Source organism: Macaca fascicularis, chromosome 1 (genome assembly GCF_037993035.2).
Source record: "Macaca fascicularis isolate 582-1 chromosome 1, T2T-MFA8v1.1".
Taxonomy (NCBI): Eukaryota; Metazoa; Chordata; class Mammalia; order Primates; family Cercopithecidae; genus Macaca; species Macaca fascicularis.
This window is the reverse complement of record NC_088375.1, coordinates 103,312,091-103,325,630: the sequence shown is the minus strand read 5'-3', so window position 1 is coordinate 103,325,630 and position 13,540 is coordinate 103,312,091. Positions and strand designations below refer to the sequence as shown.

The following is a 13,540-nucleotide window of genomic DNA, read 5'->3' as shown; positions in this document are numbered from 1 at the left end:
TTTGATTTTGTGTGTGTGTGTGTGTGTGTGTGTGCGTGTGTGTGTGTGTGTGTGTGTGTATAATTAGAAGGGCAGAAAAGGTGGGTTGGAGAAACAATTAACTTAATTCAAGACTTGTGCCCTCCTTTGCAAATGGATACTAGATCTCACGGAAACTCCACCGTGGGACTTGGGATCAAGCCAACTCTTAAACCACTGGTACAGTCTTCCTCCACAAACAGGAAATATTCCTGTGGAGAACACCTCTGGGGATAGGAAGAGGAGTTATGATTAATGATGCTGTTGAAAAGGGCATGACAGGCAGCCTCACTGGCTCTGGCTGCCGCTGACAAAGTGAGACCTTGAGTTGGTCTTTAGGAATTATTCATATCCTCAAACTGCTTGGTAAGAGGCAGACTGCCCCAAGAGCAAGCCAGAGGATGCAGAGCAGTGAGGAGCGGATGATCCTGAGTCCATAATGGCAGACCAGCAAGTGGGAGCAGCAGGGTGAGCCGACTTGCAGCTCTGAGAGGAATCCGCTGGGGAGAGATGCTAAAGCTCGGAGGCCTGGAAGTGAAGATGCAGCCAGAAAGAGTCATCATCACCACCAGGAGATACTGCTTGATTTCAGTTCTCACAACGTTTAACCTAATGGTGAAGAGCCAGATCACACTGTTTTGAATCCAAGTCTACTATTATCGACTGTGTGATACTGGACAAAGCACTTTATTCTTTGGACCTTGGTTTTGTAACCAAGTATCCTATTTTTCTAAGAAAAGAAAAAGAAGTATTTTTACCTTTTTCATGCAATTATAATTTTTACCTTCTCTCCATCATCCACTCCTTGCACTGAACGCGTATCTAGCTATGTGTTTACTTCAGAGGTTCCAGAGACAGAAACTCGAACCAGGTGCCTCTAGAACTCTCTCCCACCAGAAGCTTGCCTCAATTTACAACCTAGTTCTGCCCACACTGGTGCCAGCCAAATCACTTGACAGATGACATCCAAAGCAAGTCACGTAGACTGGCACCACCTCGCTCCCTCCCCTGCATGCTGTTCACACCAAGTCCCCCTTTAAAAGCCCTTGCCTTCTGCCCCAGAAGTAGAAGTGGTACCCTCAAGGCAGAAGCCTGTACTACTTCCCCTCAGCTAAGTTTTGGAATTAAAAAGTCACTTTCTTTCTACCAGATCTCTCTCTTATTCATTGGACTTTGCAAGCAGTGAGCAGCTGGACCTGTGTTCAGTTGCAGTTTCTCATCTAAGAGATGGAACAACAAAGAGCATTTGCCTCTCATCAGGCTGCCTTAAGGATTCTGTGAGAGAAGCACACAATGGTGCTGGCATTTACGGACCACTCAGTGAGCCACAAAAATCTTCACAACCGTAGCGGGGGATGTCTTTGTTGCAGAAGCTAATGATGGCTGAGGAGGAATAAGAGGACATCATAACTGCACTTCAAGAGCAACTAAAATAATGGGTTTCAGGTCTGTGAGATGGGGTGGACTCAGGGATACTGAATAAATGAAGGTGACTTGAAGTCAAACCCCCTGAGAGTGATGTCCTACCTATGGGGTAGACATAAGTTGGTCCATAGTTTCATATCAGGGAACCCCAAAGAGTCAGAATAGGGTTTGTGTGAGAATTTGTATCCACTTGCTTCTAGCATGACTGTGACTGCTCCGATGCCAACCACCTGGCAGTTTGGAGGCCTCAGCAGAAGAGTGCTGGCTCTACACTGGCTGTCATTGTGGTGCAACCTCAAGAGTTCTAATCTGTGTGCACCATTAGCAGAGTGCAAGGAGTCAGAGGCCCTAGAAAGGGAGGGCAACAAGTCTCAAAGCTGACTTGTTCATCCTCAGGGAGTTCCAAATCCTCCAGCAACTGGCTGAGAGTGGCTCTACCTGCAGAGGTGCCCAATAGAATCATGCTGACCCCCAGAGAGTACAGAGGAGAACTGCAGTGGAGGGACAATGGTAGGGGGCTGGGAGAACAGAGAAGTTCTCTGTAGAGCAAGTAAATAGGAGCACAAAGATTTAACTCAGAGCAAGATGTACAGGACTGAAGAGTTTTTTCACAAGTATTTCAGTGAAAAATATCTTTACCAGAGCAACAGCAAAAACAAAAAGCAAATGGTATTTCTCAGAGCTTTGCATGTGAGGGCAAGGTCGCAGGTGGTAAGTGCAGTGTATAGGTGGGGCTGAAAAGAGGAAATGGGATAGAAGACTGCGTTGAGGCAATGGATGGGGACAGAAAGACCTTTTCAGCTGCTCTGCTGAAAAGCATGTTCAAACCTTGGAAGGGAGTGTATTTCTCAACAGACCAGAAACTTTTCTCTGGAGACAAGACTGGGGTTCAGAGGCCAAGTGACTGCCCCAGCCTGCATAGCAGGTATGTAGCAAAGCCATGATTTCAGTTTGTTCTTTCTGGCTATATAAGTCCTGCTCTTTCCAGTACATCATGCTGAACTAAGTTCTCTCTTACTCTCTTTAAAAAGAAAAGATCTCAAACTTCTGAAGAACATCTCAGTTTTCTGAGAAACTCTTGCTAAAGGAAAGGAAAGAGAATGAAGTGGCTGTTTCCCTGTTCTCTGAACGGTTGTAGGTGATTCACTTCAGGGAGCCTGCCGCCTTGGCATGATTCCACTAATGGTCAGAAACCTCCTGAGTATTAATAAAGGTTTCCTCTAATTTCCATCCAGACGGATAGTGGAGTGATGGGTATCACAGGGTGGGACTCCGGGACCGTATGTGGGACTGAATGAATGCAAGAGACCAAACTTTCTCCTGAGCAAGCTCCAGGTAGGACCCCTGAATGTCTCCCTGGACACTCTTGTTCCATTCAAGGTGAGACCGGGATCTGCTTTTCCCCACACTGTTCCTTAGAGCAAAAAGAGCCCCTTCCACTTGGTAGCCAGCATTCAATGGGCAAGGGAACAATTCTCCCTTTCTTTAGATTTTGTCTTAGCTCATGTGAAGATTCTGTATATAGAATAGAATATTTTTCCCATTGACTTTCTTCACTGAGCACAGATTTAACTCAGAAAGAGTGAAATAAAATTAGCTTTATTTCACTCTTTATGATTAGAACAGTAATACATGTATTTTTTAAAAATCAAAACTAAATACTAATTCTAGAGCAGGGGTTGGCAAATTGTGGCCTGTGAGTTGGCCAACACTGTTTTGGTAAATAAAATGTTATTGGAACACTGACATCCTCATTCATTTACATATGGTCTATGGTTGTTTTCCTGCTACCACAGCAATGGCATTGAGTAGTTATGGCACACACCTGAAAAGCTTAGCCTATTTACTCTCTTGCCTTTTACAGGAAAAGCTTGCTGACTCCTGAGATAGAGCTAGAGCTAGAGAAGCAATGAGGACACATGTTTATTCTGGCTCTGCAGAAATTTGTATTTCTGACATATTCCTCTATAAATAACTGTTTTAAGAACTGTGAAAACATTCAGCATTCAGCCAGACAATAATGAGGTATTACAGTCCTATAGGCAGGAAAGTAGTTCTCTCCAAATTGTTCTTTTCTTCAATCTGCATGCTTTCTTTCAGATGTTACTGCCCTTCTTAAAACCAGGCTTTTAAAGAAGAGGCAAGCATGCAGGGTCTTGAGAAGGCTAGGTGGTACCTGGTCACCCAGACGTGCAAGCGGTGTTGGAAACAGATTGCGTGACCTCAGAATATGTCAGCCTAGAGGGCAGTCATATTAGGACATCTTCACAGGCTTTCCAGAGCCACCTCTATAGAATCCTGGGGCAGCTGTGTGACTGATATGCCAGAGACCAAGAACAACAAAGACAAGGAGGACTCACCTGCCTGTTCAGTGACTGCAGCTGTGAGGAGATCAAAAGCCAGAGATTAGCACACAGCATTTGCCCTTATAATTTATAAATTTACATTACTGTGGTAAATTGCTAAAAAACTTCTTTCCATTTTTCCTTTCTTTTCTATTTCCCTGATCTCTCATTACTAATAATTCAATCTCCTTCGAGCACATATCTAACTCATTAATTGTAGTCACAAGGCAAGTTGCAAACCCAACGCTTGACTAAAGGGATTGTCGAGAATACCCACATTGGATATTTAGTGACTCTCCTTGATTTCATTTTCCTTCCACCATCCCCACCACTCTGTCTCACACTCAGACTTTTCAAGTGGTAGATAGACATGACAACATGATCACAAAGGGCTCATCAGGAAACATACACTGTGAGAGTTCCAAGAAATCAATAAATCAGTCTCTTTCCTATGGCCATATTTCATGTTAGGGCCCTTTTATTCCAATAACAAATATTTATTTAGTGCTTACACAGCATAGAGAAAGGGATCTTATTTACTCTCTCACCCAGGCTGTAGTACAATGGTACAATCTTGGCTCACCACAACTTCCACCTCCCAGGTTCAAGCAATTCTCCTGCCTCAGCTTCCCGAGTAGCTGGAATTACTGGTGCCTATCACCACGCCCGGCTAATTTTTGTATTTCTAGTAGAGATGAGGTTTCACCATGATGGCCAGGGTGGTCTCGAACTCCTGACCTCAGGTGATCCACCCGCCTTGGCCTCCCAAGTTGCTTGGATTATAGGTATGAGCCTCCACACCCAGCCAGGAATCTTACTTTCTAGCAGCAGCTGTCATCTCCCTCGTCGTCCACGATTAAACAGAGGAATATTAGCAAGGGGTCTCAATGCATCTGCTGAACCCAAATCTTATAGATAACAATTGAATAATCGGTGTTCATGGAGGAGAAGGGCAGTGCTAAATGCTAATATTATGAACATTTTACTATGAGAATATTATATTACTCAATGAGATCTAAGATACCAAAATAGCAATTCATGACCAGCAAATGGTAAAGTGGTCCACCTTGAACATTAAGCATTGTGCTTAATGCTTAATGGATGTGCTGCAATTTCACTGTCCTCAGCCTACTTCTTTGCATCTGCCTCTGAAGCCCAAGCTGCAGGCAGAACCTGAGCATCCCCACCAGTCCCGGGGCTCTGATAAAACCTCCGACCTTTCGGGAGCGGTAGACCTCATTCTGCTGCCACCTCACTTCTCAGTCAAATTGTTGAACTCACCAAAGATGACCAGCAATGACCACAGCAGCATGAGGACCTAATCCAGCTATTTGAAAGGAGATGTACTCTTGGCCGCCAACTGGAGCCTCTGAGCAGGCGATGAAATGTGCCTTTCAGAATAGGTTTTGTATAATTAGCAAAAAAGGAAGTAGAGTAGTGCCACAATGTTTAACCATTATCTTTGTCCTGGAAGGGCTAAATCAATCATAGCTGATCCTCTCAATGCCAGAGAAATTTTGTGTCTTGACCCTCATGATAATACCTGGCATTTACATATGGGTTGTAATGAGTCAGACACAATTCTAAGTGCCTCGTGCTAACAAAGTTATTTATTACCTTCAGCAAGTTACTGAAGTTGGCACTATCCCCTTTCACATGATGGAGGAAATTGAGGCACTAGTAAAAGTAAGTGTCTTAGTCCATTGAGGCTACTCTAAAGAATACCTTAGACTGAGTAATTTATAAACAACATAAGTTTATCACTCATAGTTCAAGAGGCTGGGAGGTTTAAGATCAAGGCACCAGTAGATTCAGTGTCTGATGAGGGCCTGTTTCTCTTTTTTTTTTTTTTTTTTTTTTTTTTTTTGAGACGGAGTCTCGCTCTGTCGCCCAGGCTGGAGTGCAGTGGCGCGATCTCGGCTCACTGCAAGCTCCGCCTCCCGGGTTCACGCCATTCTCCTGCCTCAGCCTCCCGAGTAGCTGGGACTACAGGCGCCCACAACCGCGCCCGGCTAATTTTTTTTTGTATTTTTAGTAGAGACGGGGTTTCACCGTGGTCTCGATCTCCTGACCTTGTGATCCGCCCGCCTCGGCCTCCCAAAGTGCTGGGATTACAGGCTTGAGCCACCGCGCCCGGCCAAGGGCCTGTTTCTCATAGATGGTGACTTCTATGTGTCTTCACATGATGGAAGGGGCAAAAAAGCTCCCTCAAGCCTCTTTTACAAGGACACTAATCCCTTTCCTAAGAGTTCCACCCTCATGACCCCTAAAGGGTCATGTAATAAAAGGTGGGTACCTTTTATTACTATTGCATTGAGGATTAAGTATCAACATAAGAATTTTGCCAGGACACAAACATTCAGACCACAGCAGCAAGTGAAATGACCGAGATCAGCATAGTCAATTTCTAGTAGTAACAGGCAGCCCAGGCAGCCCAGTTCCACAGTCTGGCTCTTAAACATTGTACCCTATTATCTTGGTATATTGCTTCTCAATGTTCTTAAAATAATAAGACCATTGTTTCAATAGCTCATATTTCTTAAGTAAAATTTTTCTTAGTCAATCGCTGACTTTCTAGAATGAGATTTTACTAAACTTCAAAACACTTGCACTATATTGCTGAAAACATTGCTATCTTTCTAATCTGTAATCAAAATATTGCCTATTTCTAAACTGCATTGCTTTTTGTACCCCAGGCTGATCCTAATATAGTTATCTCACACAAAGCAAAGCATGTGTTACGTCAACACCTATTATCACACTCACTTTGATCAGATGTAGTCCTGGTGGATGTTGTCTCATAAATGAACCTTATGTAGGATGAAACTCTAAACCACAGAATCACAAGTGCTTATAAATGAAGGACTGACTGAAAATATTCATAGACTCAGTGTTACCTGTTCAGGTACTTAACATTTACCTGATACTTAACATTGAATTGTTAACAATTGAATATTTAACATTTTATTATATTATCATGGTTTTACTTTGAGAAATGCTAATATTTATATGTGATGGTCATTAAAACCTTGCTTATAATAATGTTAAAAGAAAATACTAAAAATATCTCACAAGGAGAGATGTATGTTAAAAATAAGTTACATGTCAAAATGCTGTGGAGAACCAAACAGCTGTTAAAATAATTCTGTGGAATAATATTTAATAGCAAGATGTCTAGGATATATGATTTAAAAAAAAGTGGGCCGGGTGTGGTGGCTCACACCTGTAATCCCAGCACTTTGGGAGGCAGAGGCGGGTGGATCACGAGGTCGGGAGATCAAGATCATCCTGGCTAACACGGTGAAATCCTGTCTCTACTAAAAATACAAAAAATTAGCCAGACGTGGTGGCGGGCACCTGTTGTCCCAGCTACTCGGGAGGCTGAGGTAGGAGAATGGCGTGAACCCAGAAGGCAGAGCTTGCAGTGAGCCAAGATCGTGCCACTGCACTTCAGCCTGGGCGACAGAGCGAGACTCCATCTCAAAAAAAAAAAAAAAAAAAAAAAAAAGAAAAGAGGAAAAAGTGACTATAGAGTGCACTTTATCTGCTGCACATCATCCCCCGCTCTCCAATAAAAAGTGTCTGAGACAATTAGCACCACAGAGTTACTGTAATTAAATTAAAAAAAATCTAATTAAAGCTGATTTTTTACTTTCCTCATTTTGCTTATCTGTGTGTTCTAGTATTTTTACAATAAACATATGCTATTTATGTACTTTTTAAAGATTCATTAAAAACTAGGTTTTATGGCCTCTCTCATCTTAAAGTGTTGAAAACAATACTACTTTAACTTTCTGCATAGGCAAATGGTTTGCATGTGTTTGAAAGTACAAGTTGCTCTTTCCCAGGACCAAAGCTAGTCACTGATCTTATCATCAGGTCTTGCCTACTGAATGGGTTACTAGGTGGCCTATAATTCCTTCCCATTCTGACCAATCTGGAAGCTATAGAAATTTTGTGGTTGGGAGGGAATTAAGGAAAGGTGTACAGAGAGGATCATGAAAAGGATGGTGGTGGATTGGTGGTAGGTACAAGTTTTTCATAGACATCAAGGAGATTTTTCAAAATATCCATATCCCTTCACTGATTTCTATATACCTCTATGGAAATGTGGCCTCTTCAGTTAAGAATCAATATTTCTTAAGGTATTACCAAATGGTATGAGGTAAAATTCAGTTGGTATAAAAGGTGCAGGTGGAAAGCAGCAATAATGAGGTGGGTGGGCCATAGAGGTGGCAACATATCCTCTAAGATGGTTAACATGTTTCATGTGGGTGTTACTCTGTATTTGACAGATCGCAGTAATTTACATGTGAATAGGGCATATCCTGGAAGCATAGCTAAACTTGAATGCACAGTAGGCACTGTGACCAGAGATTAAGAGGCTTAATAGACACTTGGGTGGCGGGGGAGGCGGGGGCAGGGGAAAGTAACTTAAAAATTAAGGCAATAGTGGCAGAAATAAAATTATGTGTTTGGAGGTTTGATCAAAGTGAGAGATAACAATACTTTTTGTGCAAGGATGCTTTGCCACCAACAGGAGGGAGTCACAGGTATCAGAAAGAAGCAGCATTAGACATACATATAAATGCCTCTTGATCAACCAGGTAAACCCTTAACATGGAGATTCCACAGGTGGTAACATACTGAAGCCTATTCTGCCATACGCAGAGCAACAGTCATCTCTGTGAACCATGTTAAACGTCCTGAATGGAATACAAAGTACAGTGCCTAATTGGGGCATGCCAGAACTGAGACAGAGACAAACGGAGCCTTCAAAAAATATGTCAGAATAAAACAAATCACACCTCTTACTTGATGAATTTGATTACTAGGACAGTTAGAGTGGGAAATTAAAAAATGAAACAGGTTAACTTCCAAGATCCCTAGATAACATCTTTTGAGCTTGGGGTTCCCAGGTCACTATGAGAGAATTAATATTATAATATATGTGAATTACTTATCATAGTAATTGCTCCATAAATGGCAGTAGAAGTAGTCATAGCCATGGTCACCATCATTGTTATGGCAGCAGTGGTAGTAGCAGTTTTAATAATTACTATAATTACCTTGAGCAGCATGATATATCTTTGATGAGCGGGGCTGTCCCTAATAATTTCCTGCCCAAGATAGTAACTAGATACTTTCTGAGTTCTATGGAGGTGATATTGATTGTTGAAGAACTTCTGGGACAGAACTGGTTAGACCAAATATTGTCTATGCAGACACTCTCCAATGTAATTTAGACAGAGCCAGGCCCTTCTGCCCAGAAGATTTTTTACAATGAAATTTATTATTTCTAGAAGTCCACTAGGGCTCTGCATGGAGCAAATAGCATGAAAGAGAATTCAGACTGTTTAAATGCTTGGAAGCTAGTGGTCATTACCTTCATGGAAGATATGAAGATAATGATACCCCAGAGAATCAGAGAAGACAAGAGTAAGTTGAAGTTTTAGATAGTGTATCTCTAGGGGCCTGGGCTCTCTGAGAACAGCAGGTGGGGAAAGATGCCTAAAGGTCAAATTCAGTTCACAGCTTTCTACTTTCTGTTTTAATTGTAAATGTGTGGGTTTTCCAGAAGGTGGATGGGTTATGACTTTTCAGACAAGAAGGTCAATGACCAAGGGGAGCTGTGAACCATGGATCGTCAACTACACCAACCCTTAGTAGAATCACCCACAGCAGATTCCTGTGGGTGTCTTTCTGGCAGACTGGTGAGGATCAGTTGTGTTGTAGTAGAAGAAGAAAGCAAGAACCAAGATCCAGATTACACTGATGGCTTTCTGTCTTGTTTTACCACGGTTTTTGTTTTTTGTTTTTTGCTCACTCTTCTAACACACTCTGCTAATAACTTTTTCACAGTTCATAAAGATATGATTCCCAAGCAGAATCATTATTCATTCAGTCATTCATTCATGCATGCATGAAGCCATGCATTCCGTTACTCAGTTGAATTTTATTCAATGTCCTCTACTTGATGGGCAATATACTTGGCACTAGACATACCCAGATAAAAAGATATGGTCCATATCCTTATGGAAATTGCATTCTAGCATCAGAAGACTAACAGAAAAGAGTAAACATACTTGTGTCCCACTGCTGTGGTGGAGCTCTGTACAGTATGTGAATGGACACAGTGGAGATTAAGGAGTAGAGGCTTCCAGAAGAAATGAATATTGAGAGATAGGTAGATTTTAAACAAGCAAATAAGACTTAGGAAGATGTAGAAGTTCCAGGCCTAGAAAGCATCAGGAGCACGGTAAGAGGTCAGGGACCCATTCAGGCTGCTCAGATATCCACAGGCACTTTAGAATGGCAGATCCAAAGGTATGAGGGGGAGCATCACAAGAGGTAAGGCCCAAAGGTGGGAAAGTGGGAAAATTTTTATATTTTCATAGGGTGGAGGAGACACCCACTCCATTCCCAGGAAAGAACACCATTAGATAAAACTCTTTCGTTCCTTTTACCATTGTCCCTTTATTCCTACTATTTGTTCCTCTGCGTGGGAGGAGAGGCTCATCTGATTGGTGAGTTGGGTTGAATATGTCAGCTCATGACCTTGTTCTCTCTCTTCACTTGTTCTCAAACAGAAAATAATCTCTTCCTGCTCATTTACTTATGTGTAATTATCTCAATGAGTTGTCACAGAAGCCAGGGTCCTCTGCTGTCTGAACACAACTCTCCTAACAGTAAGTCCCAAAGCCTATTGATAGAAAAGTAGAGAAAATCTCCATTTGGCTCAAATATAAGTCACATGATCTAGTCTGGTATGGTCATTATTAAAGCTGATATTTTGTCTCCAGTCTGACTTTGTCAACTTAGTTCCAAACCTGGAGAAGAGACATAAGGTGAGTAGCACCCATAAACTCCGAAATATTTCAAGACTAATGGTGGCATTTCAACCATGATCAGAACCTGATCATTTTGAATTGGGACAGCAGGGTGTATGTGGACTAGAGGGAATAAAGCTAGAGATCAATAGAAGAGATGTATGGCCACTGATACCGTCCAGGATAGAAAAGATGAAGGTTTGAACTAAGGTGGTTCTGACGAAGAGGAGGAGATAAATTTTGCCAGAGTCGAAATCTGCAGAGCTTCATGACTGATTAGGTGTGGGGTGTAAGAATGGAACCAGAATCCAGAAAGATATCTAGGTTCCTGGACTTTGTTTTTACTGAGTGACAAATCTGCTTCAATTTTATTTACGGCAGCCTGCTCTGCTTCTCTGGATTGAAGTCTTATTTTTTTCCCTCATAATCCTTTATCCCCAAGATTCCTCTTAGAAGCTATCCCACACTTCCTGTGACCAAGCTCATTGCAATCTCATTATATAAATTTTGCAGGGATCTGCCAGATGAGCTGCTTCCTCATATTTTGTCTCAGCTTTAGCCTCCTTTCTTCTTTCTTCTCTCTTTAACCATCTCACTCAAATTTAGCACTGTCATTTCCTCAATGCCATAGCGGCAGATTTGTCTGTGTCTTACAGGAAACTTACACCCTTGTGACAAGAAACCACCATTATTGATCTGTCCAGGAAAACTAGTCATAAGAGCAAGGTATAAATGTATAAATGGCCCACTGACAAAGGAACCCAGAACTGAGACAAGGATAAGTCAAAGGGTGGGATCAGTTCTAGAGCTAACTTCCAACAATTTCAGTGTCTGTGCATAACTAAAAATAGAATTTTCTTCCAGTGCTTCTCAATTAATTAAATTTTTCACTTTTGTCTGGCATCAGATACATAGGAAACTATAAAGAAAAATAGTTTAAAGATATAATTGTGGTATTGGTGGATACAATATTGGGAGAAAGAAAAAGGTTTTGGTTGCAAGGGAAAGATGATTATAGAATAATAGCTCTCCACAAATACAGAGAAAATTAAGGGTCATCAATATTATCAGAAAGTCTCTGACTCTAGCCAATTGAATCATCAGTTACTTATAATGGAAGACATGATCCAAGATGGCAAACTAAGCACTGGTATTTAAATTTTCTTACTTTCAAAATCCCCTTAGATGATGAAAAAATTTAAAAATCAAAATAAAATTCACCACTACTGGGAAAACAAGAAGTGGGGAATACTAGTTCTGGCAGGTTTGGGTAGACTAAAACACCTGAAAATTCTCCCACTTTGAATTCTCCCACTTAAATGCTTGTAAGTGATGAATAAATATTACACATTATTTAAATACATAACTATATATGTAAGAAAGAAGATAAATTCCCCCATTGTAGATAAATGAGGAAGTGAAAGCAGAGTGTTAAACATGTAAATTGGCATTAGTGTTACCCTGAGAGGAGTAAGGGAGGAAATTAAACAGTAGCTACTTTTTTTTTTTTTTCTTTCTTTTTGATGGACTCTTGCTCTGTCGCCCAGGCTGGAGTGCAGTGGGGGCAATCTCAGCCCACTGCAATCTCTGCCTCCCAGGTTCAAGTGATTCTCCAGCCTCAGCTTCCCAAGTAGCTGGGATTACAGGCACCCGCCACCACGCCCGGCTAATTTTTGTGTTTTAGTACAGATGGGGTTGCATCATGCTGGCCAGGCTTGTCTAGAATCCCTGATCTCAAGTGATCCACCAGCCTCGGCCTCCCAAAGTGTGGGATTACAGGTGTGAGCCACCATGCCCAGCCAACACTAGATACTTTTTATAGGCTTAGTGTTTAAAGTCCATGTGGAACTAGGAAACAAAACCTTAAGGCTTCAAAAGGAAGAAACTTGAAACTAAAACACCTGCATAAAGTGTGAACCCTCAAAAGGCTACCTTTTAATAAACGAACGGTGGGTCGAGGGGAAAAATCCACCCATCAGCACAGAGAGATGATAAGCAAGTTTGTCTTTGTATGAGTTCTGGGAAAAACATAAAATTTCCCCTGAAATAACTAAAGCCCAGGACCATGCCACATTAATGTGCGTGCTCTGGGAAAGTCCAAAGAAGGAATTACCATAAAAATTGTTCCTAGGCCAATGAAATTTCCAGGGCTTAGCAGAAACAAATGCAAACTGGATTTTGAAGGACACAGCAGAAGCCCAGGCCACAGTGACACCAGCAAGATGGCAAACTAGAAGATATTAGGCTTCATCCTCCCTCTCACACAAAAAAGATAGTTATCTATGAATGATAATAGCCTTAAGAGGGCTCTAGGGTCCATTTAAGAATTTACAGCAACAGATTAGATTTAAAAAGAAAAAAAAGAAAAATAATTACACAGAAATAATTTCTGGGGAGAATGGTGTACCTAAGACATCTGGAGATGGCTAGAAACAAAGACAGGCAGGAGCTATTCAGATCAGCCAGGCAGTAGGTGGCCGGCTCTGAGAAAACATGGGCATTTTCACCACTAAGGCAACCAACAGCCATCCCTGCTGCAGACTCCCAAGGAGAAGATGCTGCTGCATGCCACCTTGCACACCATTATCAGTGCAGCAATGAGGATGCCTGTGCCCTAAGCACACCACGCCAGACTCAAGCCATGGTTCCTCCACATGTGACCATGCTTCAGACCCCAACTCTGTGCCTTTTTTCCATGGACACTATACATCAGACACTGGTGCCACTACCACTGCAAGCATGCCCTCAAGATGAACCTGGCAAAAAAGAGAGCCTTTTAGCCATGACTTCCCCAGTGGAACAAAAAGAGATTGGAAGGACCACAATAGCCTTCACCACTGAAGACCCTAACAGCTCTCACTATTGCTGAGGACACCTACTGCGTTGGCCACTGAGAATACCTGCAATCTTTGTCAACACCAA

General features: G+C 41.9%; 1 protein-coding gene across 3 annotated transcripts in view; it reads right to left on the bottom strand.

Annotated features, from left to right (window-relative positions):
• FCRL2 (Fc receptor like 2) overlaps window positions 1–5,159 on the bottom strand; it is a 30,180-nt gene extending 25,021 nt beyond the window's left edge. For all 3 annotated transcript variants that reach the window (XM_045399869.3, XM_005541354.5, XM_065544196.2), the window contains exons 1-2: window positions 5,070–5,159; window positions 3,804–3,824 (exon numbers count right to left, since the gene is read on the bottom strand). In XM_045399869.3, coding sequence (XP_045255804.2) covers window positions 3,804–3,824; window positions 5,070–5,100 — 52 coding nt within the window. In that variant the 5' untranslated portion in view covers window positions 5,101–5,159. The remainder of the gene's footprint in view (window positions 1–3,803; window positions 3,825–5,069) is intronic.
• Between the last annotated feature and the right edge of the window lie 8,381 nt (window positions 5,160–13,540).